A 24,191-nucleotide genomic window follows, 5' to 3' on the forward strand; every position below is an offset into this window, starting at 1 on the left:
CTGGCTCAGAGCTCTTCCTTGGAGTTGAGAGGGAGACCTGGGGTGTAGACAGGCATGAAGGCCCCCGGGGGGGTCACCAAGGGGAGGCACTGCAGCACCCCACAGTGTTAGAGAGTTGAGGTGTCCGGGAACCTGCCTGGAAACCTTTGTCCTAAGCCTGTGGGCCCTTCTGGTCCTGCAGAACTCCTTGCAGCCCTACCTTCTGTGAGCCCCTGACTCTCCCACCATGGGGCCATGCCCAGTTCTGCCTGGTGCACCGGGGCAGAGAATAGGGATGGGGTTCCTGGAACGTGTCTGCCATGCTGGCATGCTGTGCCTCTCCCCCAGTCCTGGGCAACTTGGAAGAGCCAAAGAGCACAGACTGCAGAAAGCAAGACGGGGGGTCAGGCCAGCAAGCAGGCTCCAGACGCTGGGGCCGGGGAAGTCGGGGAAGTGTGGGGACAGGAGGGGGACGGCGGTGGCTAAGGCCAGGACGGTAGGAGGGCAGGATTTCATTGGCCTCACTGGTTTCTCAGGATGGGGGAGCCTGCAGTCAGGGTCAGTCCGTAGAGAGGTGCAGAGTGGGAGGGTGCAGGGAGGCAGGGCCTGGGCTCAGGAGCCCCAGGCAGGAGGGAGGGATGTGTCTAAGACTGAGCACCACTGTATGCCCCTGCAAAGCCCCGGCCTTGCCTTATCCCCATGGGTGGCATGCCACACCTGCACTTACAGGTGAGCTGGGCTGGGGAAGTTTCCACGACCCTGATGGGGACCCGGCTCCCAACAGCTGGGCCGGCCTGGCTCCTCGTGGCCCTGGAACAGTAGGCTCTAGTTTTCTCCTTCTCAGCCCCCAGGCCCACAAGGAGGGGGCTCACACGCACACCCTGGGCTGGGGGGAGCCATGCGCTAAAGGGCCTGGGCTGTCCCACACAGGACCCCTGGCTCCAGGTGAGCAAGGACCTCTGCTGATGGGTGGGCAGGAGCCGCCGGCTCGTCCTGCAGGGACCGGACCAGGTGGTGAGCAAAGGAGGCTGGCCAATGCGGGAGGAGCAGTACTGACCCTACTCTGTCCCACAGGGAGAGGTGGACTTCCCCCTCCCCCAGCACAGCTGATAACAGATGGTACATAAAATGAGAAGATTGGCATCCACTCACTTGTGACTATAGATGGAAGTAGGGTAATTAGCATCAACATTGGAAAAGAAGAATTACAAAGCCACTTCTTTCTGAGGGTGATATCCTTGACCTGGACAATCTGAGACACTCTAGTAAAAACTACCAGAATTAATAGAATAATCTGGTGAATTTGGCAAGAAAAGAAGCATATGGAACGATCAACCTTCTATTCCAATAATGAGAGAATCTGTCCCATTTGTTCCAGTGACACAGAAATACAAAATACGTAAGGAGACGACTAAGGACGGCCCGGACCGAAACGGAGAAAGTTCTACGGTCTCGCAGAACACTGCAGAGTGAGATCGGAGCAGAGGAAAGCAATGCCAGGTAGCAACACAGAGGTCTTTTCAGGGGCTGGAATGACCTTAAGATGCGTGCGGGAGAATAAATGCCCAGAACAGCTGAGAAAAGAGCAAAAGGGGATAAAGCAGAAAGATGCAAAAGGGCAAGGGAGGGTCTGCCCTCCCAGATATTAGGTCAGCTTCTAAAGCTACCGTAATCCAGTCAATGTGGAACTCATTTAGGAAGAGACAAACCAGCCCCTGGACCGGAGTGAAAGTCCAAGAAATCGTCCTTGTCGTACAGGAGAATTCCGGCTAGGACAGCAAAGGAGGGAAGATCCTGTTTAGTAAGCGGCGTTGAGGCAGCAAGACGACCGCCTGTAGGAAGATTTCCCGCTGCATGTCAGCGCCCAGACCAGACTGACTCAATCACAAAGTGCAGAAATGGGAAGAACTGGGGGGAAAACAGATCACATATATAATCCAGGGTTGACAAAAACATCTTAACCCAAGCCAGGTCTCCTAAAACTATAAAGGAAAGGTAGATACAGTTCACTCCATAGAAATATTGAATTTGGGGACGCCTGGGGGGCTCAGTCCATTAAGCATCTGCCTTCAGCTCAGGCCATGATCCCAGGGTCCTGGGATCGAGCCCCACATAGGGCTCCCTGCTCAGCGGGGAGCCTGCTTCTCCCTCTGCTTGCCCCTCCCCCTGCTTGTGCTCATTCTCTCTCAAATGAATAAACAAAATCTTTAAAAACAAAAGAAATATTAAATTTTGTGTGGAAAAGGAAACCACAAACAAGCTCAATACAAACACGGTAAATGGGGGAGGGGGCCCCAGCCGGGTCAGTAGGTGGAGCGTGTGACTCTCGTTCTCGGGGTTGTGAGTTCAAGCCCCACCCTGGGGGTAGAGATTGCATTAAAAAAATGGTAAATTTGGAAAAACATATATATTTATAAAGCAGACAACAGACAAATGATGAATGTCTATAATATAGAAAAGGCTTTTGGTGACAAGAAACAAATATATTTTTTTTATTTAAGTCATATATGGCTATCGCTGCCCTGATGGAGAATTCCTGCCATGACAATAAAACCTCCAGTGCAGAAAACATGTTCACAGATGCCTACTGTAGCCTCCTTCATCATGGCACAAGGGGAAAAACTCTGGTCAACAGACTGAATGCCAATATAGACAAACATTTCCTTTCGCTCATTAACGCACTCAACAATTACGTGCTGCACTATGTGCGTGACACTGTTTGAAGATCCGAGACGATGGCAGGAAACAAATCAAAGCTCTAGCCCTTACCAAAGTTTTATTCCAGTAGAAAAAGACAAAAAATGAACAAAAAATATATTTAAATGTTAGGCAGTAGTAAGTATTAAGATAAAAAAAATAATTCGGAAGAGAATACGAAATTAAGAAAGCAATTCCAACCTCAATAGCATCTCAACGAATTAAATATTCATGGGGCACCTGGCTGGCTCAGTCAGTCAGTCCGACTCGGCATTTCTGCTTAGGTCTTGACCTCAGGGTCGTGAGACCAGCCCCTGCTTCAGGCTCTGCCCTCAGAGGGAAGTCTGCTCAGGATTCTCTCTCCCTCTCCTTTTGCCCCTCCCCCCTCCACACGGGCATGCACACACTCTCTCTCTAAAACAAACAAACAAAAAGAATTAAATATTTAGGAATAAATCTACGCAAGTTGGTGAAAGCCTTGAATGCTGAAAACTACAAAACAATGGCTGAAAGGAATTTCAGGGGACCTACATAAACAGAAAGACATCTGTGCTCACGGATCAGGAGACTCAACGCTGTAAAGGGTCAGTACTACCCAAAGCAATCGACACATTGAACACGATCTCCATGAAAATTCTAAAAGCCTTTCCCACAGAAATAGGCCAATCCTCAAATTCACGTGTAATTGCAAGGGGCCCTAAGTAGACTAAACAGTCCTGAAAAAGAATAAAGTTGGAGGACTCACGCTTCCCGACTTTGAAACTTACTGCAAAGCTACAGTAATTAAAACAGTATCATACTGGCATAAGGAAGGACGCATGGACCAGTGGAACAGCACAGACAGCCCAGAAGTAAACCTTTACGCGTATGGTCAATCGGTTTTTGACAAAGGTGCCGAGATCACTCAATGGGGGAAGGAAAATCTTTTCAACAAATGGTGCTGGGAAAACTGGATGCTGACAAGCAAAAGAATGAAGTTGGACCCTTACCTCGTGTCATAATCAAAAATCAACTCGTGGGGCCCTGGCGGGCTGAGAGCGTGACTCTGAATCGTGGGGTCATGAGTCCAAGCCCCTTGTTGGGCACAGAGCTTACTTTAAAAATAATTAATTAAGTAACTAATTAACTCAAAATGAATCAAAGATCTAAATTGAAAAACTAAAACTGTAAAATTCAGAACAAAATATAGGGTAAAGCTTCCTCGGATTTGGCAATGGTTTCTTAAGTATGATACCAAACGCACAGGAAACCAAAGAAAAAACACAAGTTGGACTTCATCAAAATTAGAAAACTTTCTGAATCAAAGGACGAGTCAACCCACAGACCGGGACAAAATATTTCCAAATTATGATGATCCCAAACATGGGATTAATACGCAGAGTACACAAAGAACTCCTACAACCCAACAGCTGCAACAAAACAAACAACTCAACTCATAAAGCAGCGCCTGGGCGGCTCAGCTGGTGGAGCCCCTGACTTCAATTGCAGCTCAGGTCTTGAGCTCAGGGTTACGAGTTCAAACCCCAAGCTGGGTTCCACACTGGGCATGGAGCCTACCCCCCCCCCAAAAAGAGAGAGATTGGAATAAACATTTCTCCAAGAAGACATCAGATGGCCAATGAGCCCATGAAAAGATGCTTACCATCATTAGTCACTAGGGAGATGCAAGTCAAACCACAACGAGTCATCACTGTGCACCCACAAGGACGGCCATGATTTAAAAATGGAAAACCACAAATGCTGGTGAAGACGGGGAGAAACCGTCAAGCTGATCCTGAAATTCTCATGGAAACGCAAAGGACCCCAAATAACCAAAACAAACTCTAAAAAGAACAAAGTGAGGGAACTCTCACGTCCAGATTTCAAAATGTATACAAAGCTACAGTAATTCAGATGGTGTGGCACTGACGGGACGATACAGATGGGATCGCCGGAGCAGAACTGAGAGTCCAGAAATAAACCCGGGCATTGATGCTGAACTGATTTCCAGCAAGAGTGCCAAGCCAGTGCCGTGGGGAGGAAGTCTTCAGTGGGTGCTCCTGGGGCAACTGGATTTCTATACCCAAAGGAATGAAGTTGAATCACTGCCTCACAACATGTACAAAATTACCCCAAAATATATCTAAGGGGTGACTGGGTGGTGCCATCCGTTGAGGATGCAACTCTTGATTTGCGTTCCAGTCATGATCTCAGGGTCCTGAGATCAAGCCCCACGTCGGGCTCTGTGCTGGGCGTGGAGCCTGCTTGGGACTGTCTCTCTCCCTCTCCCTCTGCCCCTCCCCTACCACTCTCTTTCTTAAAAAAAAAAAGAAATCAAAGACCTAAACGTAAGGGCTCGAGCCATAAAACTCTAAGAAGAGAACACAGACGCAAGCGTCAACATGATGCCGAGAGCATAAGCAACAACAGAAATAGGTAAGTTTGCCTTCCGTAAAATTAGTAATATTTATGCTTCAAGGGACACTATTGAGAAAATGAAAAGACAACCCATGAAATGGGAGACGTTATCTGCAAACCCTCATATCTGATAAGCATCCGACAGCCAGAACACATGAAGAACTCTTACGACTGGGTAATAGGCAAAAGACAAACAGCCTAATTAGAACATAGGCAAAGGATGTGAACAAAATACACAAATGGCCAGTACGCACAGGGTAAGACGCTCAATGTAAGTAGCCGCTAGGGAGATGCAAATTATAATCACGAGGCGGTACCATTTCGGTCCTACGGGAATGGCTCTCGTCCAAAGACACCCAGTAACAAGTGCTGGCGAGGATGTGGGCACACTGGAGCCCTCGCACGTTACCGCGAGGAATGCAGGCATTCTGGAAAGTTTAACCAGAGAGCCACCATATGATCCAGAAATCCAGCTTCCGGATATACAACCGAGAATGAAAACCATATGTCCACACAAAACCTGTGCGTGTGTGTTCACAGCAGCGCCATCACAACAGCCCCAAACAGAAACAACCCAAACGCCCACGGACAGATGAACGGATAAACAACAGCGGTCTATCCAGTGGGGAGGGGGAGGGCCAGCGCGTGGGGACCGGGTTTCTTTCAGGGGTGATGAAATGTTCTGAAGTTAGATCATGGTGATGGATGACGTTGGCTCAACTCTGTGAACACTAAAAACCAGTGAACTGTACCCTTTAAAGAGGTGAACTTTACAATATGTGAATTATATCTCAATTTTTAAAGTTTTAAAAAGAATGAAAAGTGGAATTACAGGCTTTGCATATAAACAGTATCTTACATGGGGCGTCTGGGTGGCTCAGTCAACCTACTCTTGGTTTCAGTTCAGGTCAAGATCTCAGGGTCATGAGATCGAGCCCTGAGTCAGGCTCTGCACTCAGCAGGGAGTCTGCTTGAGATTCTCTCCCTCTCCCTCTGCCCCTCCCACTGCTCTCTCTCTCTCTCACACACACACACAATAAATAAATAAGTCTTTAAGGAAGACAAACAAACAAACAGGGCGCCTGGGTGACTCAGTCCTTAAGCGTCTGCCTTTGGCTCAGGTCATGATCCCAGGGTCCTGGGATCGAGCCCCNGGGCTCCCTGCTCAGCAGGAAGCCTGCTTCTCCCTCTCCCTCTGCCACTCCCCCTGCTTGTGTGGTCTCTCTCTCTGTCAAATAAGTAAATAAAATCTTTTAAAAAATAATAAATAAATGTAACAAACCCAATATCTTACAGATATCTGGCAGTAAAGACCTGTGCCCTCCTTAGATATAAATTACACTACGATAAAAAGTAAACGAAAGATACACGCAGCGTGCTTCTATCCACCAAAACCCAGACAAAACCATCAGAGTGGTCTTAGTGCCGTTCCCCCCAAACTGGAAACAAGCCGCAGGTCCACGGACAGGAGAGCGGGCCGTCCCTCGTGGAAGGCTGCTGAGCAGTCCGGAACAACTGACTCCGTGCAACACGTACTGAATCTCAGGGGTATCTTATCAACTGGAAAAAAGCTGGATGCCGAACAGGGCATGTTGCCCGAGTGCCTTCACGGGAGGCTCAGAACCGGGCAGAGCTGGTGAGATGCAGCTGCCCGGGGTCTGTACCGAGGGAATGGGCGCAAGGGTGTGCACCGGGGCTGGAGAACGCGGGTGTTTGGGGGTCTACACATGTCCACGTTATCTAGCTGTCCACCTCAGATATGGGCTCCCTACTGCATGTAAGTCACACCTCAAGGCAAACACGGGGGATAAAGAATCAGCATGATTTTAACACGTTGCCATCCATGCAAGTTTAAAACATGCTCAGTCAGGTAAGCATCTGCCTTCAGCTCAGGTCATGATCCCAGGGTCCTGGGATCGAGTCCCGTGGTGTGGGGGGGGGGTGTCTCCGCCCAGTGGGAAGTCTGCTTCTTCCTCTCCCTCTGCCACTCCCCCTGCTTGCACGCTCTCTCTCTCTCCCCCCCTTTGACAAACGGATAAATAAAATCTTAAACACACACACAATAAGCTTAAATAATTTTTTAAACAAATATAAACACTCTATCCTGGGTGCAGCCAAGGCCAGGAGGGACCCCGGGCAGGTCAGGGTGAAGGGACAGAGCACGAGGGGGAGTCTATCAGGATGTGTATCTGGCTCCCGGGTGCTGCCCCCTGCTCTGCGGCCCCTGAGACTTTTGTGACCAGGTCTCTCTCCCCTTGCCTGCCCTCCCTCCCCAAACCAGCCACCTCCCCAACTCACAGAGGACCCAGGTCCCCAGATCTCTTCTGCCAGGGCACAGGGAGCGGCCAGTAAGCCCTCTTGTGACCTGTCCCTCTGCAGCCAGGCACCTCGCTGGGTCCCCCAGGGAGGACGCAGGCAGTTTTCCCCAGGAGGGATTCTGATGGCCCCTGAGGGCACCCCTAGACAGTGTCTTGGGCACGTGTAGGCTGGGTTCCGGGGGAGAGTCCCCCTTTAGAGACCCTAGATGGAGCAGCTTTTGGGGGAGAGGCTGCAGTGACTGTTTGGGGGAAAATGGAGTAGGTGGACAGGAGGCAGAGGAGAGAGGGGCAGGGGGTAGGTTGGGTATGGGCCCTGGAGGCTTCCTTGAGGACGCCCGGCAGTCCTGGGGGTACTGGAGCCCCTCCAGCTCCTGCCCTCCCTTCCCGCTCGCTCTCATGGGGCTGCTGCCCCTTCAAGTTACCCAGAGCCCTGGCGGGGCCCCACCTAAACCAGGCCTGCCACCGCCCCGCCCCCGCAGAGACCGAGGCTGCCTCTCCAGGCACCCCCTGCGCTCCCACTGGAACCCCCGTCCCACCCACACTCCTGGCCCCGGTGGGTGGCCACCCCCACGGCCTCGACACGGCTATGTGCTGGCCCCTCTCAAATCCCGGCCCCACCCAGGCCTCTCTGTTCCCCCAACACCGGGGCCAGAGCCGAGGTCACCGCCCTGGTACCCCCGCCCCACCGTCCCTGTCCCTCAGATCCCGGACCTGGCCACCTGCCTCGCCGCCCCTCCCTCCACACCCGGTCGCCCAACCAAAGCCTTTACCGCTTGCGGGGGGGACGGGGGAGTCCAGGCCTCGTCCTCGCCCCGCACCGGGTGAGCCATCCCCCTTCTCCGTTCTGCACACAAAACCACTTTCCTAAGCACCGCCTAAAGCCCCCGCGCTTCCCCCTTTCTCCCGGGAAACCCCGCGACCAGCCCCGCCTCACACACCCCTGGTCCGCGCGCAGGGAGAGGCCCCCCAGACCCCCAATGCCCACAGGGCGGGAGCCCAGATTGCACCTGCGCCAGCCGCAGAGGGCGGCGCTCTCCCTCAGTTCCATGATCTCCACGCGGAGGGGGTTTGCGCGGAGAAGCCCCCCGCGCATCCCGGAGAGATGCGGGTCCTGCGCAGGGTGCTTTGCGGCTCAGCGCCGCCAGGTGGCGCGCTGGTCTCAGGGACGAGGCCCGGAGGCCTCCTGAAAGGGTCCCCGGGATGCTGAGCGCCCTCCACCCCTACCCCCACCCCAGATGCGGAGAGGCCCTGAAGCTGAGGGACCTCGGGATGCTGAGTAGATTTCCCGGATGCTGAGAGCCCCTCCAGGCTGAGAGGATGCTGAGAACGCCCCCCCCCCCATGCAGAGAGCCCTGGATGCTGAGACCATCCCAGGATGGCGAGCACCCCCAAACTCCAGGAGCAAGGGGAGCTCCCCTTGCAGACATCTGGTTCCACGCTGCCACAGAGCAAGAGCATAGCGCTCGCCACTGTGAGACCTGAGGATGACTTGGGACCCAGCCCTCCACCCCTTCCTGTCCCCATCTGCACAGCTTTCCAAATGGACCAAACCTTTCCCCCAGGAGCCCTCATTTGGGAACTTGAAAGTGCCCGATTTCACCCCACAGGACCTGGTTGAGCGAGCTGTGGCCCACCCTCCCAGGGATAGTGCCCACCCCAGACTGAGCATAAGAGCAAAGGTCCTCTTCAGCTTCAGGGGCCGTGGGGGGTGAAGACCACTCATCTCACCGTGAACACGGTGCCTCCCGGGGCCAAGGTCTCCTCTCCTCCCCCGGGGTGAGGGTGGCTGCCACGGTTGGTAGCTCTGCTGCTTCTTGGAAAGCACAGGGAGAGTCTGGGCCAGCTGTCTGTCTCTCTTAAGGATGTGGGGAGCCTCCTCACTACACCAACCCCACCGCCTGACATTTGGTTACACGTCCACCCACCGCCCTTTCCACTCACCCCGACACTGTGGTTTGTGGACTGGGCTGGGGTTCCGGGCTGCTGTCAAGTTCCCTGGAATGCTGGAACAAAAGACCACACACGGGGGGGGGACTTAAAACCACGGGAAGTTTATTCTCTCACATTCTGGAGGCCAGATCCAGAATCAAGGTGTGGCAGGGCTGCCCTCCTAGCTTCCGGTGTGGCTCAGTCTGGGCCCTCCTGGGCTCACAGCTGCACCCCTTTGGTCTCTGCCCCACTGTCACATGGCCTCTCCCCTTGTGTGTCTGAGTCCAAATGTTCCTCTTCTTATAAAGACACCAGTCATGGTGGATTAAGGTCCACCCTAACAACGTCTTCTTGATTACATCTGTAAAGACCCTATTTCCAAAAAAGGTCAGTCACAGGTCCTGGGGATTAGGACTTCAACATAACGGTTGAAGGGACACAATCCAACCCATATGGTTACAGACAACAGAATCCACTTGAGCAAATGTGGACTTACAATGACCTGTAAGATGGCTTGAGGACTGGGCTAAGCTTCCAGGAACGGTGCCCAGATCCCCTACCAGAACTGGTCTGGTTGGGGCGCCTGGGTGGCTCAGTCGTGAAGCGTCTGCCTCCCGCTCAGGTCATGATCCCAGGGTCCTGGGGTTGAGCCCCGCATCGGGCTCCCTGCTCCGCTGGTAGCCTGCTTCTCCTTCTCATACTCCCCCTGCTTGTGTTCCCTCTCTCACTGTCTCTGTCAAACAAATAAATAAAATCTTAAATAAAAAAAAAAGAAGAAGAACTGGTCTGGGTAAGGGGTCTGCTGCCTCCACCACCTCCAGCCCCAGAAATGCAGTGCCTTTGCCAGGACCAGATTCAACAAGCACTGTCCCAGCAGCCCACTGGTGTGGCAGCCCCCTTACAGGCCACGTCAAATGTGGCAAGGGATGCAGGCCTGGGTGGTCCCCCTGAATTCTGAGTGGGAAGGTGGGATGCACCACATGGGAACCATCAAAGACACTGGACAGCCCCAGGGACAGAGGTCACCCCAGCTGTTAACCGGCTCTCTTCTCTTTCACCATAAACACGGGCAAAGCCCAGTGCCCACTCTCCAGCTGCGCTGCAGCACTACTGACCTTGAGACAGAGTTCTGGCCAGTGATGTGTAGCTGGAGACCAACTGGGGAGCATCTGGGCATTTTGTTTCCATGATAAAAGAGACCTTTCCGTCACTATCCTTTTCCACCTTTGTCCAGCCCGGAACATGGATGTGGCATCTGGGGCTATGGCAACCCTCTGTGGCCATGAGGGAAAGGCCCCTCTGGTTACAGAGATGCTGGCTGACACCCCTGGACTGCTGAACTAACAGAAATCTTCCCGCTTCCCGGCTTCCTGTCACGGGAGAGAAACAAGCCCCCGTAAGGTCATATGACCACACTTGTCAGTATTTCTACCACTCGAAGCGAAAAGGGCGTCAACTGATACAGCACCGATCCATTCACCCCACCATCCATCCAAGGCGGGGGTGGGGGTGGGGATGGGGGCCCCGTGGAGGCAGAGGCGGGGGTGGGGCTGGGGGTGAGGATGGGGCCCCCCTGCAGGCAGAGGCGGGTGGGGGTGAGGATGGGGCCCCCTGCAGGCAGAGGGGGGGGGGGGTGAGGATGGGGCCCCCCTGCAGGCAGAGGCGGGTGGGGGTGAGGATGGGGCCCCCTGCAGGCAGAAGCGGGTGGGGGTGAGGATGGGGCCCCCCTGCAGGCAGAAGCGGGTGGGGGTGAGGATGGGGCCCCCTGCAGGCAGAAGCGGGTGGGGGTGAGGATGGGACCCCCTGCAGGCAGAGGCGGGGTGGGGGTGAGGATGGGGCCCCCCTGCAGGCAGAGGCGGGGTGGGGGTGAGGATGGGGCCCCCCTGCAGGCAGAGGCGGGGTGGGGGTGAGGATGGGGCCCCCCTGCAGGCAGAAGCGGGTGGGGGTGAGGATGGGGCCCCCTGCAGGCAGGGGCGGGGTGGGGTGCGGTTTACTCCCGCAGTTCACCGTGGCACGCAGGACTCCGAGCTCTGCAGCAAACGAGCTGTCCGGCGAGGACACCACCCGCACGCCGGCCCTCCAGCGAGCGCGGCAGAGCGCGTGGATCTCAGCCCTCGCAGGCGGGTGGGAATTCTCCTCCATCCCCCTCCGGCCCCTGGAAGGAAAACCGTGCTCCAGCTGACGGGGCGCGGCGGGCGGGCCCACGAGGGCAGGGCCTGGTCCGCGGGCCGCCCACTGCCCCGCTGCCCAGGTGAGCCCGGCAGGTAACTCGGCGCCGAGTCACCATCCCGTACCGCTCGCCCAGCGCGCCCGACGTGCCGGCCCGCCCGGGAGCCCCGCGCCACGCAGTCGAGGAGCCACGCGCAGTGCGTCCTCCGCGAGCGCCCACGACGGCAGACCGACAGATTTCACCCGAGTCCACGCGCGCCCAGACGGCGGAGCGCTGCCGGGCGGAACCCGCGGCCCCGGGGCTCGCGTTTCCCGGGGGACTTCCGGGAGCGGCCGCACGCTGTCCCACGTGACGGAGGAGCGCGCGGGAGGCGGAGCGAGCATGCGCGACCGGGCCGGCACTTCCGGGTTGGCTGCGGTCGCGAGCCCGGGGTTGGGTTGTCTGGGTTCGTGGTGCTGTACCCCGAGCCCTTCAGTCGGATGTGCGGGCCGTGTCCTCCCGCTGCCCGCCTTTCTTCGCCACCCGTCAGCTCGGTGTGGGCGGGGCGTGGCGAGTTGTCCCCTCGAGAACCTCCCCGGGTGGCATCAAAGACCAGCGACAGGTCGTAACAGAGTGAGAAGAGGCGAGAAGGAGCGGGGCTCCCGGCCCCTGGGATTCGGACCCCCAGTCCCCAGATCCCACACCCCCTGTACCCAGACCCCCAGTCCCCCGGCCCCGGATTCCACACCCCCAATCCCCGGATCCCCAGTCCTCTGGCCCAGGACCCCCAGTTCTCTGGGCCCTTGGGCCCTGACCCCCCGGACCTCCAGTCCTCCGGCCCTGGACCCACACCCCCAATCCCCAGACCCCCAGTCCTCTGGGTCCTAGGGCCCAGACCCCACACCTCCAGTCCCCAAACCCCCAGTCCTACAGGCTCTTGGCCCCGGCCTTCTCCCCGTGGAGGTCAATCAGGCCAGGCAGGAAAGCAAGCAGCACACTCTGGGACCTGTGCCGAGGCTGGTGACTCCGAACCTTAGAGAGGAAAGGCTCAGGACATGGTGCTGGGAGGTGGGGTCGGGGAAGGCAGGGGCTGTGTCTACCGGGGAAGAAGGGGATTGGATGTCCTTACAAGCAGGATGAGGAATTGATAGGGTCTGATGGATGCTTTGGCCGACCAGGGCACTAGTGTGGATGATGACTGACTTGGACCAGGGTGTTGGCAGTGAAGGTGGAGAGGCCAAGACCTGCTGCAGACAGAAGCCCCAGACCTTTCTGTGGGACTTGGGAGTAAGATAGAAGAAAGAACATGACAAGCCCACTGGGGCTCTTGGTTGCTGGAAGGAGGCTGCTGGGAGAGAACTGGTTTGTGGGGGGAGATCCGGATTTCATTTTGTGCTCCTGGAAGGCACTCGGGAGAGCGTGTAGGTGTCATGGGCAACATCAGTTCAGGAGGCCCCAGCAAGAGATGGCAGCGGGGGCAGGGATGCCTGGGTGGCTCAGTCCGTTGAGCGGCTGATACTTGATTTCAGCTCAGGTCATGATCTCGGGGTCCTGGGATCAAGCCCCACGTCAGGCTTCACGCTCCATACGGAGGCTGCTTCAGGGTTCTCTGTCCCCCTGCCCCTCCCCATGCTCACTTGTGCATACTCAGTGTTTATTTATTTATTTTTAAAGATTTTATTTATTTATGTGACAGAGAGACAGCCAGCGAGAGGGAACACAAGCAGGAGGAGTGGGAGAGGAAGAAGCAGGCTCCCAGCGGAGGAGCCTGATGTGGGGCTCCATCCCAGACCGCTGGTATCATGCCCTGAGCCGAAGGCAGACGCTTAATGACTGAGCCACCCAGGCGCCCCTCTAAGATAAGTATTTAAAGAGAGAAGAGATGGCATTTGTCACAGCGGGAAGGGTGAGACTCCCTAAGGATCAGGCAGTGACAGAGGGGAGCTGGGCTGAGGCCGAGCGGCGCCATGTGTGTAGAGATGGGGTGGAGGTGAAGCGTGGCCAGTGAGGTAGAAAGAAGCTGGGAGAGGAGTGTTTGAAGCAGGGAATGGCCAGCTAAGCAACATGCGGTTGGGATGGAAGCCAGCGGCCCGTGACCTGGAAGCGGCCTGGAGGTTGCTGATTTCATGAGCGGTGTGGGGAGTCATGGCGAAGGAGCTCGTTGCAGTGGGTTGCAGGGTAAATAGCTTTCCCCCTGAACTGGGTGAGCTGAGTCTAGAGTCCGCGTGGAGAATCAACAAGCAGAAGTAGTCAAGAAGACTTGGAAAAAGGAGGAAGGAGCGGCAAGCCCCACCAGAGATCAAAGTGCGTCATGCACTCCGTGGGGGCACAGCTGGGTAGCACGGCCGCAGGAGGAGGGGAGGGCGGTGGAAGGCAGAGGTCACAAGCCACGGCACAAGTGGGAGTTTGTGCATGGTCACAACTGTCAGCGAAGATGGACAGATCGCAGACGGTGTTGCTCCTCTGAATAACGAGGGAGTTCGAGGCATACCTTGACCACATGCCAGTTAGAAAGGGTCAAAGATACAAATGTGGATGAAGTGAAACCATAAAAATGCTACCAAAGATATTGATGAATCCCTGACATTGGAGTGGAAATGCCCTATAGGAAAATGGACAAAAGACATAAGCCAAGAGTCAACCTGGACGAGATACAAAAGACCCATGAGTGTAGGGTCACCTATAATAAGAGAAATGCAAATAAGAGTCATACAGAGATAGGACTCCTCACCTATTGGATTTTGAAAAATCCCTCAGAGTGGTCACGTGCCGTGGTTGGCAAGGAGGGAGCAGGTGCCGGGCAAGTGAGGACACGACGGCCGCTGTGGGGGTGATCTGGCGCTGTCGTGGGATTACAAGGACTTCTGCCCCTGCCCCGAGAACGCGCGCCTGAACCTCCCCAGGCCAGCGATGCAGCGTCGGGGTTATCTGCTAGAGCATCGCGTGTACCAGCAGAACGCGAAACCACCCAGCTGTCCGCTCCGGAGGACCAGGCGGTGACACGACCCCACAAGGCAACGGGCGTGGCTGTTTAGAGGTTCCAGTGTCGAGGAAGTGTATGTGCGGGAAGATCTCTACCGTCTGTTTTTTTTTTTTTTTAAGATTTTATTTATTTATTTGACACAGAGATAGAGACAGCCAGCAAGAGAGGGAACACAAGCAGGGGGAGTGGGAGAGGAAGAAGCAGGCTCCCAGCAGAGCAGGGAGCCTGATGTGGGGCTCGATCCCATAACGCCGGGATCACGCCCTGAGCTGAAGGCAGACGCTTAACCGCTGTGCCACCCAGGCGCCCTTCTACCGTCTGTTTTTAAGAGAGAAAAACAGCAACATTCAGAACAGCGTCTATGATATGACACATGTCCGGGGACACCGGGGAGAAAGAACCACCGTATTTACAGAAACGTTGGAGAACGCCCGACAGATGAGTAGTTGGGGGAGCCCAAAGGCAGGGGCAAGTGGGGTGCGTGGGGGGTACGCACCGGAGGAAGGACTTCCAGCGTGTCTCTTCATGACAGGATCAAGATAAAAACACAACCCTGAGGGAAGACAGGAGGTAAAAAGACAGACATAAGCAGGCGTGTGAGAAGTCTTGCTGAAAGGTGAGGGATAAAGGATGGGGTTTCAAGTGTAACCTCACGGATGTACGTTGGTAACCAATGACCCCAAACCTGATTCAGGATAAAACCAGGTCCCCGCACCGTCAGGGAACCAAGTTCCCTCCCCATGAGTGACCAAAATTCCCAGTGACCTTTTATTTCCTTAATGTCCATCGAGGAATATTTTGTAACTATGCACACAAGTGTTCTTGTGCTTCTCGTCTCCCTGGAACCTGGAGGGAGGGGTTCACACGCCGCGCTCACCTGTTGTGCCCACGTGGTTTGTGCGGTGGCTGAGCTCCTGCCTCACTGCGCAGGCGCTGTCACGGCCGACTCTCCGTGCCTGCCGGCCCGGCCCCCAGCCTCACCCACGAAGGATGTGAGCGTCCGAGGCAGAAGGGTGTCTCCGGGCATGTGTTATGGGAAGTGTCAAACCTGCGAGCTCAGAGCCCAGTGAGCTCCCTGCACCCATCGCGGGTTCCAGCAGCCGCTCGCTCCCCGCGGGTCTGCCCCATCCATACTCTCTGTTCTTGCCCTTTCACTCTTATGTCGGGTTTTGTTTTTTAAGGTACATACATGAGAATGCACAGTAAAATTTGATACATTTGACCGCTACATGGCATGCCACCCTGTAAGACTCAAGAACTGTCCACCCTCCAAAAGTCCCCTCGTATCCCCTGTTGATCCTCATTCCCACTGCAGGGGCAAACGTCTGATTTTCCCCCTGGCTTCACGCGGGTGAGACGGCACGGCGGGAGCTCTTCCTGCTTGCTGCCGTCTGTCCCTCAGAACAGGGACCTGCGACCCCAGTGTCGTGTTCCGCCAGCCACCCCCCTTCGCCGTCACACGCTGTCCCGCAGGGTGAGGATTCTGCATGTGGCGCATCCACTCCAGCTGGTGGACATTTGGGCCATTGCTAGCTCTTTGGTAACGTGGCCATCGCTACCACAAACATACGAGGGAGGTCCCTTTGGGGACACGCATCTCCCCTCCCCCGGAGGATCCCTCTGGGAGGAATGGTCGGGTCACGTGGCAGCTGTATGTTTCACCTCACGAGGAACTGGCACCCCTTCTCCAGCGTGGGCGCCTGTCCCAAGTTCCCGCCAGCGGTGTGTGAGCGTCCAGCTGCACCGCGTCCAGCACCAGTGCGGGTGCTGTTGGCCTTCCCGTGTCAGCACGGGGGTGGGGGGCAGTCCGCGACCTCACCGTGCGGCCCCTGGTGACTAGCGGTGCTGAGCAGTGCTCCTCCTGCCCCCTAAGTGCCTTGCGCTGTGCCCGCCAAGCCTGCTGCCGCCGCGAGCATCTGCCCATAGCACTGTATACTTCTTGGCCGGGCGACCCCTGTGCACCTGCCGCTGCCTCACTGGCTCTCCAGCGCCCTCACATGGTCTTCTGGAACACAGGATTGTCCTGAATGTCTCGCTGTTCTCTGCGATGGGGAGTTGGTCCAGCCGCGCTGGGCGGCATCACCAGTCCTTCACGCCGTTGGTCCTTCTCCTTCTATGGTGTCGCTGGAATGGGCTCGAGCAGACTTCCCAAGCCCCTCCTTTTCTGCGAACTGCGCAGGGAGGGGAGGGGCCGCATCCATCCAGGCCTGGGTTCCTGAGCACTGGGACAGAGAAAGACTGCCAGACTCAAGGCCTGGGCGGGGGAGCTGGGTGGAAGGGAGGAGCCGGAGAGGGTGAGAGGAAGGTGGCCATGCTGCGTCTTCTGACACAGGGACCTAGACTCATGATGGAGAAGCTGCTTGGTCAGGTGGACGGGGAAACAAGCTTGTGCTGCAGTGGGACCGGGGGGGGGGGGTTCAACTTGAGGTTCCAGAGGGGGTGCAGCTGTCGTGTGACCTGGGCCTGGGCGTGGGGGTGCAGGGGCAGAGAAGAGGCCATGGAGCCCAGGGAAGGGTGCTGGTTGCGTTTGCCCACAGACTGTTGGGTGTCCAAAGCCTTGGCCTCAGACACTGGATGAGGATGTGGGACAGCATGCGTGGGGCTGGAGCCTTCTGTGAGCAAACGGACCTCGGCGCAGAGCCCAGCAGAGAGAGGAAGGGAGGGTGGTTTACCTGTAGGGGGTGCGAGCCTCAGGAGACACGAGATTTTGTGAGAGGCAGCAGGGGGCAGAGATGCCCCTTCCTGGCCCCGCTTGGTGGGGAAGATGGGGGTGGCACACTGCAGGGGGAGCAGAGCTGGGAGGGGCAGCCGGATGGGACGACGGGGCAGAGGGTCCATGCCCTAGGACACGGCCAGCAAGGGGGCGAGACTCAGGTGTGGACCCCCGTGGAGGGTGTGGGCAGAACAGGTTGGGGCCCATTGAGGGCAGGCCTCCCTGCGCCGTGGCTCTGGGTGCAGGACGGGGGCAGGTGGCGCTGCCCAGAGGCCCGTGGGTTGCCCGGCACGTTGGAGGGTGAGACGGACTCCTCAGCAAAACCCACTAACGAGAAAACTGAAGTGGCCGAGATCTGGGCTCCGGGTGCTCTGACGCAGCAGCTGCCAGCTGAGATCTGGGCTCCGGGTGCTCTGACGCAGCAGCTGCCGGGGGTGAAGTGTGTCTCTTCGGAATTCCTAGGTGGGAGCCCTAGCCCCCAGCACGTCACACCGTGATGTACTGGGACGTACGGTCTTTACAGAGGTGATCGAGTTAAAATGAGGTTCCAGGATTGGTGTCCTCGTAAGAGGAGGCGATCGGGACACAGACACGGGGAGAGGACGGCGTCTCCATGCCCGGGAGAGAGGCCCGACACTCAGATCTCGGACTTCCAGCCTCAGGAACTTTGAGAATGTAAATGCCCATGCTGTAAGCCCCCCAGGGCGTGGTGCCATGTCCCACGGCCACAGCGCCGATGACAGGGAAAGGGTTTCTCTGTATACAGACTTCCATTCAAATGGCTGAAAACAAAGCCATTTGGCTCCAATCGGGGAGGTGATCCCCGCACCCCTAGATTTCTGGGGATGCCTCAGGTCGACTGACATCTAGACTGCAGGGCCAGCCGCTAGCTAGGCCGGAGCTGGGGCGGAGGTGTGCCCGGACATCGCCCCCCGCCCTGCTGCCCCAGGCCCCCAGCCAGCTGTCCCCAAACCCCTCCCACAGCCCCGTGTGCCCGTGGAGAACCCTGCGGGGGGCTCAGCCAGAACAGCTGCAGGGGCACGCAGCAGGGAGGATGACTCCATGAGGAGGCCCAGGGCCCAAGAGCACTGGTCCCCAAACTGCAAACTGCCGTCGCCCGCAACACTCCCAGGACGAGCTCAGCTTGCTCGGTGGGGCACTGTTGCCAAAGCCCTCAGCCCCTTGTGCCCTTCTGAGCCGGGGATGCCCCCAGGGGAGGCAGCTGGGTAACACTTGCCATCATCTCCTGTGGCAGGGGCGGCCAGCACGTAGTGGCCGCTGCTCGTGTGCCCACTGGGCATGACCCCACCCGGCCCTCTGCAGGGGTGTGGCATGATTCCCATCTTACTCGTGAGAAGACTGAGGCAGAACAGAGGTGCTCTGTGGACCAGGATGAAGAGCGGGTGGCTCTCCCCGCAGGATTCTGTGACAAGCAGAGGAGGGCTGCTTTCCACGCTGGTGTTGGGGAGGTCCGGTGGGCGTGGGTGGGAGAGGCCCAGACCCGTTTTCCCTTCTATAGGGACAAAGGAGGGGCGGCAGAACTGGGAAATATCCGGGAAGCAGGGGCCACAGGGAGGGGAGGGATATCCCTTCCCTACCACTGGTCAGTGTCCAGACGGCCAAGCACTTGGTCTTTCACTTGTAAGTTGGCCCAGATTTTAGGGGTTGGTTTCTGTAGGGATCTACTGGAAAGAAGTGCTGGTGGAGCAGGGGAATAGGAGGGAGGAACAGGCCCCAGGCCGTTCCATGTGCCTCAGTTTACCATCCAGTCAATGGGCCAAGCTGGATGGCTCCAGCCCCAGAGGAATGGGTGACAGAGCCGGCAGTGAGTTGAGTGTGGGTACTGCTTAGCAGCTCCATCCCAGGTCAGCCCGTCCCCCTAAGGGGGCCTTTCCACGGCCCTGCCCCCGCCCCCCGCCTGGTTGGCATGGCAACAGCCTTCTGCCCAATTCTCAGAAGGCCAGCTGAGTCATGGGCCCAACTGGGAACATGACAGGGTCTCCCTGCAGGACAGTGGCCCTGGTCCAGGAGAAAGGCTCAGTGGGAGGCAGGCTGCGTGGTAGAGGGGAGGTGCAGGGCACCATCTCTGAAAAGCAAAGACCCGCATTTGGGGTCAGGACTGGTAAGGCCTCAGAGTATAGCCCCAAAACCCAGCACCTTTTCAGCACCAGCTCAGCTCGGCACCACCCTTGGGGACCCCTGGCAAGTACGGATCCCCTGCGCTGCCCTTGGGTTGGCTTTGGCTCCTCTTGGAGGACACTTTGGCCAGAACTAGGCTTGGGACACACACGTGAGGCTGTCTGCTCTTCTGCCCCAGGCCTGGTGAGAAAGGTACAATTCAAGGGAGCGCTCAGAGGGCCCCAGCTTCGCGTCCCCATGCGAGGGCTGAGCAGGGGCTGGGACGCCTACCCACGCCCACCTGCCACCTCTGCTATCAGCCTGATCTGGTTCAGGGCTCTAGAACCCCCATGGGGCCAGGCCTGCCCAGTTTTACCCCACCTGGGCTCTCTAGAGGTCAGGGAGGGCCCCACAGGGTAAGGGTGGGGCCAGGAGGGACACATCCCCTCCAAGCCTTGCTCGCCTCTCTCCCAAATCCTGGCCTCCGAGGGCCCAGTCCCACCCTGAGGGAGGTGGGCTACATATGAGTTGTGGTGGGAAGGAAAAAGTCAAAGGGTATGTGGCGGGGGGGGGGGCAGAGGAGTTGTTGCCTCTGGAAGGCGGGTGGACAGGAGGACCCAAGACCAGAGGGTCAGGAGGCCTCAGATCCGAGCTCGAGGGCCTGTGGCTGCTCAGCAGGTCCCCCCACTGCCCCCTGTACGAAAGACCAGAGTCCCTCACCAGGTCCCAGCCTGCATCCTGCCCCCCACCCCCTAGGGCAGGGAGGGCAGCCTGAGGAAAGAGGGTGTGCCACCTGTCCATAGCCCTGCCCTAGCCCGCACCCCCCCACAGGGCACAGCAGGGGATGCCATCTGAGACAGGGACCTCAGAGTGGCCGCTGCCCACCTGGGACCCTCCCCTGCCCTCGGGGCTCTTCTGCCCCCAGCGGCTGGACCAGCAGTGCCCATGCTTCCCGCACACACTTGGAGACGCACACACTCCCGTCCCCAGGAATAATCCTGGCCGTCTCCACCTGGGGCAGACTTTATTAGCACGGTCAGCATTGAGACGATGACGGGAACACAGGAAGACAGCTCTGGTTTCCACACTGTCATGGCAGGCGGGTGCGTGCAAGCAAAACCTCCCGCCAGATGCTAAGCACAAAACTCTCTCCTCCGGGCCACGGGGAGCTGCCGGCCCCAGGGGCACAGCAGCCTGAGACGTGGGGAGGAGGCGGAATTGGCCCGGGAGGACCGCTCACGGCAAGCTGCCCTCAGACGGCATCTCCACGCGCCTGTACGACACAGTCCCACACAATCTGTGTCTTAAATGTACGCAGATTTCGTCTGAACTGTACTGGTCATCAAATTAAAAACTAACCACTTCTCTTTACATCAACTTCACAGTAACTGTTTGCTGAAGACAATGAATCCAGTGTTGATAAGTCAGGACAGGAAAGTAAGTTTCTTCCCCATGGAACCCCTGGGGAAAACCAGGGTGGCTGCCATACTTCCCTGCCGCCTGCTGGGGCTGTGGGCATGGCTCGGCCTCGCCATGTGCTGGGGACACACACACACACACACACACACACACACACACACGGAAACCTGATCATGGAGGACATGACACGGAGTGTGAGGTAGCCCTTCCAGGGGTGTGGGGCCCAGAGCCAGGATGATCACAAGCAGGGGGTCCCCTTCCCCAGCGCGCTCTCTGGTTTGCAGCCAGGCCAGGGCCTCAGAGCCCAAGCACCAGGAGAGGCCCTGCTCCGAAAGGTGGGCTGCCCGCACAGCGGGAGAGGGGAGGGCATTTGGGGACACAGCCCCTTCTGTCCACCTGCTTGTGAAGGCCACTGGTCATTTCACTCCAGACCAGGCAGACAAATAAATACGACATCAAGTGTTGCCAGGAGATGAGAACATAACTTAAGCTTGGCTAGACCCTGTCCTCAGGGCGTCCAGTCGGTGGATACCAGGAGTCCAGCGGGCTCTGCCGCCTGCCGGACCCCCAGAAGCTGGCGCAAGCCCCCGCCTGCCCTGTCCCCTTGCGATAATCATGGAGATTCTGACAGCGAGAGCTGCTGGGTGACCCCCACCCACCACAAATGCAGAGGTCTTTCAGGGTCTAGCAGCTGTGGGTGACAGTGGGGGCTGTGACCCCAGCTCAGCAGGGGCTTGTCCCCTCCCTGTTCGATGGGAGCTTCCACCCAGGCCCCACGGGAGGGAAGGGCCAGGCTGCAAACACTGCCCCTAGTAGAGAGCAGCTTCTGGCCCCCAGCTCAGTGCTCTGGAAATGACCGGCTGCTCCAGGGAGACCCCGCGCAGGCAAACCAGTGACCTCAGAGTGAGGCCCACAGCAGCCCAGTAGCAGCCTGCGATACTCGAGGCCCCTTCTGGCCCCGCCCAAGGGAAGCTCAGAGGCATCCTGGACCCCCGTGCTCGGGCAGGGAAGCAGCACGGCCCATCGCCCGTGGGTAGACATCTGGCAACCTCAGGGAGGCTCTCTCTGCATCTGAAGACAGTCCTCTCTCCACCGAGTTACAGTGTGGGCAGGATCACAAGCTCTGGAGAACCCTCCTCCCGTCCCAGCACCTGGAACTCAGGAGCCCCTCAGCGTCTGGCTGGTTCTGCTTCCACGGCCCAGCCACGCCAGCTGTGCCCTGACGTCCCCTGCCTGCACTCCCTGTGCCCAGGCCTCCCGAGAAGGCTCCTGCTGCCACCCACCAGGAGGGGCCTGTTCCCCCCCCACGCCCTTTTTGGGACACACTGACAATTTCTGTGATGTGTGCATTCTCTAGCAAGCATGGTGCCAGGCTCACGAGGGTAAGCCTGAGTGAGTCAGTGAGGTGGTCAGGAAAGCCCCCGCTGGGAGGACAGAAGTGCGTCCTGGAGCAACGGAGGCTGGGCTGGAGCTCAGGGCCCGTGGGACACCCCCTGGAGCGGACACACGGGATGGAGAGGAAGATAGTGTTCAAGGTCAGGGCGCAGCTGGGGGCAGGAGTCAGCTGGAGGGTGGGGGGAGGGAGCCAGGCGTGGAAGAGGGCGGCCCGAGCCCCGCTGAGTCACCAGGAGTCTGAGGCTGCGGTCCGGGGGCAGCAGTGGCCTTTCTGATGGGAGCTGTAGCACAGGGGCTCTCCCACCTCCCCCAGCTCCCATCCCTCACGCTCCATCCCAGTGCCCCCCTGGGGGCGTCCCTCCCCACCCTCCCACGCCCCACAAGGGCATGTCACACCAGCAGGGACTTGACCAGGCCACAGTGGAATTTTCGGACGTGGCGGTAGAGGTCCCCGGACTGTGTGAAGCGGCGCTCACACCAGCGGCAGGCGTGCGGCTTCTCCCGCGTGTGCACCACGGCGTGGCGGCTCAGGTTGTGCGAGTACTGGAAGCTCTTGCCACACTGCACGCACGTGTAGGGCTTCTCGCCGGAGTGCGTGCGCTCGTGCCTCTTCAGTGTGTATGTGCAGGAGAAGGTCTTCCCGCAGAGCGGGCAGGTGGGCACGGTGCCTTCGGGCGACAGCCGCGCCCGGGCGCCGTCCCGGTCGCGGAAGTGGGCGCTGAGGTGCAGCTGCAGCACGTGGGCGCCGGGGAACAGCTTGCTGCACAGCGGGCAGACGCAGAGGTCCCCGCCAGCCCCGCGCTCTGCATCCGGCTCCAGCTCCCCGCCGCCCGCCCCGCCGCCCCGCAGTGGCTCCAAGCCCACTGCCCGGGGCCTGGCTGCAGGAACACAGGGGGGCTGCAGAGTGCTGTGGGGGCTGCGAGGGCCGCCGCTATCCTCTGGTTCCGATCCCGAGTCCCGGGAGTCCTTCACCAGTGGCTGGACGCCCTGTGGCATCTGGCTGCAGGGGGTTGTCTGAAGGGCACAGGGTGGATGGACTGGCTCCCGCCTGGGGCTCGGCTTCAGTGACAGGTCCAAGGCCCGGTCTGAGTCTCCTGGGGCCTGCCAGGGAGGGGGCCCGGGTGCGCGCGGAGGGAGGGGGCAGACCCCAGGCCGGGGCAGCCTGGCCTTCTGGGCGGCGGGGCAGAGCTCCGGGGACCGGGCGGGCTGGGGTCGCGGGGGCTGGCCCGGAGGATCTGCCCGGGCTGCGGGGGTCCCCCGGTGCAGCGCGCGGCCCTTGTCCCTGAGCCTGCCCTTGCAGACCTTGACGACGTCGTACATGTGCAGGTAGCTGGCGGCGGCCAGGACGTCCTCCACCGGCAGGCTGCGCAGGTCCAGGCGGCCCTCATACATGAAGTCCAGCAGGCGGCCGAAGGCGGGCGCCGTGACCACGTCGCCGTTGAGCCGCACCGCGTCGCGGCTGCCCGCGGGCCGGTCCCTGTAGAAGAGATGGAAGTAGACGCTGCACGCGGCCAGCACTGCGCGGTGGGCCGGGAAGCGCGCGGCGCCCACCAGCACCGTGCAGTCGCACAGGAAGCCCTGTTCGCGCTGCTGCCGCAGGCGGCCCAACAGCCGAGCGCCGTGCTCCGGGAACTCCATGCCGCCGCGGGCCTCGGCGGGCGCAGACGGGGCGCCCGCCCGCCCGCCCGCCCGCCGCGGCCGCCCCCGGCACCTGCCCCGGAGCAGGAAAAACTCGATCGAAAGTAAACAGAAGCTGCTGGCCGCGGGGCGGGTCCCGGAGCGCGAACCTGCGCGCGTCCCCGCCGGGCCGCCCCTGAACTTCACTCCGGGGTGCCGCCCGCCGCGTCCCCCGACGCCCGCGTCGCCGCCCGGCCGCCGCCCGGCCTCCGCCGCCGCCGCCGCCGCCGCCGCCCCGCCGCCGCCGCCGCCGAGGGCCCCATTTATGGCAGCGCGGCCGCGGGAGCGGGCCGGCGGGCGGGCAGGCAGGCCGGCGCCCGCCCCGCGCTCACCTCCGCCGCCCCGCGCGGCTCTCCGGCCGCCGCCCGCCCTCCCCGGTGCGGCCCCGGTGCGCGGGGCTCCGGGCAGCGCGCCCCG

The 24,191-nt window shown here is 58.9% G+C and overlaps 1 protein-coding gene and 1 long non-coding RNA gene across 2 annotated transcripts; both read right to left on the minus strand.

Moving 5' to 3' along the window:
• Positions 1-9,421: 9,421 nt before the first annotated feature.
• On the minus strand, positions 9,422-11,797 carry LOC103676877. The gene is made up of 4 exons (XR_005837565.1): positions 11,615-11,797; positions 11,328-11,475; positions 10,436-10,690; positions 9,422-10,053 (listed from the first exon to the last, which is right to left on the minus strand). It is a non-coding gene; the product is annotated as an uncharacterized LOC103676877 (long non-coding RNA).
• An 8,493-nt stretch (positions 11,798-20,290) lies between these two features.
• On the minus strand, positions 20,291-23,735 carry ZBTB42 (zinc finger and BTB domain containing 42). The gene has a single exon (XM_040641318.1). The coding sequence runs from the start codon at positions 23,733-23,735 to the stop codon at positions 22,488-22,490; it is 1,248 nt and encodes a 415-aa protein (XP_040497252.1). The 3' UTR covers positions 20,291-22,487.
• Between the last annotated feature and the right edge of the window lie 456 nt (positions 23,736-24,191).

Source organism: Ursus maritimus, unplaced genomic scaffold, assembly GCF_017311325.1.
Source record: "Ursus maritimus isolate PB19 unplaced genomic scaffold, ASM1731132v1 scaffold_25, whole genome shotgun sequence".
Lineage (NCBI taxonomy): Eukaryota > Metazoa > Chordata > Mammalia > Carnivora > Ursidae > Ursus > Ursus maritimus.